Source organism: Cebus imitator, unplaced genomic scaffold (genome assembly GCF_001604975.1).
Source record: "Cebus imitator isolate Cc_AM_T3 unplaced genomic scaffold, Cebus_imitator-1.0 Scaffold62, whole genome shotgun sequence".
In the NCBI taxonomy this organism is placed as follows: Eukaryota; Metazoa; Chordata; class Mammalia; order Primates; family Cebidae; genus Cebus; species Cebus imitator.
Window position 1 is genome coordinate 4,275,558 of NW_016107377.1, and position 4,231 is coordinate 4,279,788.

Sequence of the window (4,231 nt, forward strand, 5' to 3'; positions counted from 1 at the left end):
TTTTTTTTTGAGATGCGGTTTTGCTCTTGTTGCCCAGGCTGGACGGCAACGGGACGATCTTGGCTCACTGCACCTCCATCTCTTGGGTTCAAGCGATTCTCCTGCCTCAGCTTCTTGAGTAGCTGGGATTACAGGTGTTCGCGACCATGCCCGGCTAATTTTGTATTTTTAGTAGAGACAGAGTTTCTCCATGTTGGTCAGGCTGGTCTTGAACTCCTGACCTCAGGTGATCTGCCCACCTTGGCCTCCCAAAGTGCTGGGATTACAGGCGTGAGCCACTGTGCCTGGCCAAGATCTATTTATTCTACAATTCAACAATTATGTATCTATCCTCCCATCTTTTCTCCCTCTTTTCCTTTTTTCCTTCATTCTTTTCATTCAATAAGTATTATATTTTAATTCCTGCAATGGCTGCAAAGTCACTTTTTAAAAAACCATAATTTCGGTTAAGATAATTCTACTTGCCTACATATGCAGTGATACTTAAAAACTATGAAAACAGATTTTAAAAGCTACAGATAGAACCAGGCCCTTGCTTTATAGCCACTTTAGCTCAAACAGAAGTGGTATGTTTTCCTTCATAACACTGAAGAAAAGAATGCAACAATCAATCTCATGATATGTCTGGTTGATATTGACATGATTTTAGGATTGGCTCAATCCTTGGTCTTAGTTTTAAAGGAATAAGAGCTATTTGTTTAGAATATAACTAATTAACATTCTGGGATTTTGTACTTTAAATAAAGTACAAAACTTGCAAGATAAGTAAAATGGGGCAACAAATTTCAAAAGGTTATTTTGCAGAAGAGTGAACTTTTGCTCAGAATTCTCTGGTTTTAGATGGTTCAGCTTTTACATTTAAAGTTCATAATGAATATTTATTAGAATTACTTTAACCATATAAGCACTGTTTAAAGGTATAGCGTCAGTATAGGTCAACGTTATTAGTGACGGAGCTTGTACTGCTCAAATAGTCACTTCCTTCATAACCTTGTCTGCTACCATGGCCCAGGAACTGGGTACATGTTGTCAGTGTATCTGGAACAAATGGCCCTAAGGTCATAAAAGGAATCAGAACATGTATCACTATTCAACATAAGGTTATCAAAAAAACCTATTTATTTTTCCACATCATTGCTCTCTGTATCAGGAAAAAAATTAAAATTGCCATTAGATTACATACAGCTTTTTTGGTTAGTCACATGTAAGGGTGAGCGTGCGTCTACTTTCCAACCATCTATTGAAATGCAGTTTGACCTGTATTGATGTCTTATTCAGAATGAGTCCATGTTTTGCAATTATTATTATTATTTTTTTGAGATGGAGTTTCACTCCTCCCTGGAGTGCAATGACGTGATCTCGGCTCACTGCAACCTCCACCTCCTGGGTTCAAGTGATTCTCCTGCCTCAGCCTCCCAAGTAGCTGGAATTACAGGGGCCTGCCACCATGCCAAGTTAATTTTTGTATTTTTACTAGAGATGGGGTTTCACCATATTGGCCAGGCTGGTCTTGAACTCCTGACCTCAGGTGATACACCTGCCTTGGCCTCCCAAAGAGCTGGGATTATAGGCGTGAGCCACCATCCCTGGCCTGTTTTGTATGTTTTAATAAAGTAAAAACAGAGTTCTTCTTCCCTGCCTGATAGTTAAATATAGCAGAAAAAAAATCTTTGAAAAACCAGGCAGGGCATGGTGGCTCACGCCTGTAATCACAGCACTTTGGGAGGCCGAAGCAAGAGGATCACCAGAGGTTCAGGAGTTTGAGAACAGCCTGGCCAAAATGGTTAAACCCCATCTCTACCAAAAAAAAAAAAAAAATTAGCCAGCTGTGATGGTGGGCACCTGTAATCCCAGCTACTTGGGAGGTTGAGACAGGAGAACTGCTTAAACCTGGGAGGCAGATTGCAGTGAGCCAAGATTGTACCACTGCACTCTAGCCTGGGTGACAGAGAGAGACTCCATCTCAACAACAACAGCTAATCAGAATTCCAACTGGATTTTGTATCTGTTATACTCGATCTTGATTTTTAAAAAAGCTTTAAATAACAACCAAACAAACTGATAAGAGGAATTTTAGTTAATAGAACGTAGCAGAGAACATCTCGGACTAAGGAAAGATTATGTGTTATCTCCCATATCTTGCAAATTAGATATGTCATCTATGTTGTTAATTTGTATTTAGTTCCACCTGAATTATCAAAGAAATTTCCTATCATATTTCTTATATTGTTCTTGTGAAGGTGGAAAGGAAGATTATACTTTCTGCAGTAGTTTCAGTAGTTGTTCAAACAAAAAGGTGAACTTTCTTTTTTGATCGAATGATTTGGTTTAACCAGGAAATAAAACCAGTCAAGAAGCCTGCTCCCTAAGCAGGCCTTAAACATTCCTCTTACTATGCTTCTCAATCCACTCTCCTATGTCCTCAAACCGATATAACCAGAATTAAAGTCATGTCCTGATTTAAATTGTTGACTTACCTATGACTCATAAAATTCTCAAAGGATACTTTTGGATCATCTAGGATTTTCATTGTTCGTGGTTGTACCTCAAGAAGAAAGTCTCATTTAGAATGTTGCCTGTAATTGCATTCTTATTTAAATAAATAAGGTACCACCTTAGCAAACTTGAGTTGTATTTGATATCAAAGTCATTCATACATCCTTTTGTGATATGAATGAACCAGAGGGTTTCACCCTTTCCTCAAGTCAGAATCTTTGTTCTTCCCTGGATATCAGTTGAAATTAGATACCCAGATTTAGTAAATCTTTAGAATCTTTGTTTAGATGCCCTCACTCCTACCACACACATTCTCCAGGTGTCAGGTTAACTATCACTTTCTCACAGAGACGACTGACTCCTGGAGTACTTTTGGTAGTTCCCAGCGCTATGTTCTTAGGGCCTCCTGTATCAAAATATTCATAACCTTTATATTGCATTTACTTGCATAGTGTCTGGCTTCCCTAATAGACTTTCAGCTTCATGAGGGCATAGACCTTGTCTCTGTTTTTGTATTTCCAGCTGCTAACACGATGTCTAAGAAATATTTTTGATCAAAGTAGTGAATGAATGAACCCACCTTGAAGCACACCTGAAATTTTAAAGGTGTCCTTTATACAGACCTAAAATCAATGTGCAGTTACAGTATTTTTTGTTAAGAAACATCACTTTCTTGAACTTTTCCAAATTTGTTCATAGAACTAGATGTTGTTTTTCTTTTAAGAATGTTTTCACTAGGAAGCATTTTTCCATTATTTCTCAAAAATTATTGTAGCTACAATAATAAAATGATAATCACAAAGATGTAGGTGCAGGTGTTCAACTACTTTACTCACTAAGTGACTTGTACCAGGTGACTCATGATTTAAGTTTATGACAGAACAAAGTTACAAATTATGATGAATCAAGGACCTTTAGAGGTGCTTGAAAATAGCCAAAAATGGAACACAAAGGCTACATAAATGCCAAAAATGTACTATGTTTAATCAGCTTGTTCTCCTAACTCATTAGCTGAAGAAAGGATGAAAGAGGGAGAAGAAGGAAATGACCTGGTAACAAGGAACTTCTGGGCATAGTGGGGGCAGCCAAAGCTTTAGTGAGAACCTGAGGACAGATTTCTAAACATAAAAGGGGATGAGAATGTGCCAGAGACAGACTGCTTTATTCAAAAATTTATCTAAAGTTGACCCTGCTCCAACGAAACATGCAGGAAACTCTCTACCTCCTCCTAAATAGCATGATTCCTGTTCTAAATCCCCTAAATCCAGCTAGTGCCCTTACATGAATGAGCTGCACTACAGGGGTTACATCAGAACAAAGCTGCCTGCAAAGACAGCATTTTTGTTTGTGAGAAAAAGTATACTGTGGTGGACTCCTATTCATTCTGGAAAACCCTGAATAGTCTTTTTTTTCAAGGAAGACTTTCTTGATATTTACTTTCACTGCCCCTTCACTCCCCATCAGATCTATTTCTATTGATTACATTCTGTTGTCATTATTTACTTATTTGTTGACTCCTTAAAGGCAGGATTTATGTCTTCTTTCCTTCCTTCCTTCCTTCCTTCCTTCCTTCCTTCCTTCCTTGCTTCCTTCCTTCCTTCCTTCCTTCCTTCCTTCCTTCCCTCCCTCCCTCCCTCCTTCCCTCCCTTCTTCCCTTCTTTCTTTCTTTCTTTCTTTCTTTCTCTCTCTCTCTCTCTCTTTCTTTTTCTTTCTTTCTTTCTTTCTTTCTTTCTTT

General features: G+C 38.3%; 1 protein-coding gene across 1 annotated transcript in view; it reads right to left on the minus strand.

Moving 5' to 3' along the window:
- The window catches only part of CUNH1orf105 (chromosome unknown C1orf105 homolog), a 44,769-nt gene that overhangs the window by 4,650 nt on the left and 35,888 nt on the right, over positions 1-4,231 (minus strand). The window contains exon 5 of the mRNA XM_017530005.2: positions 2,478-2,545. Within this exon, the coding sequence (XP_017385494.1) occupies positions 2,478-2,545 (68 nt within the window). The remainder of the gene's footprint in view (positions 1-2,477; positions 2,546-4,231) is intronic.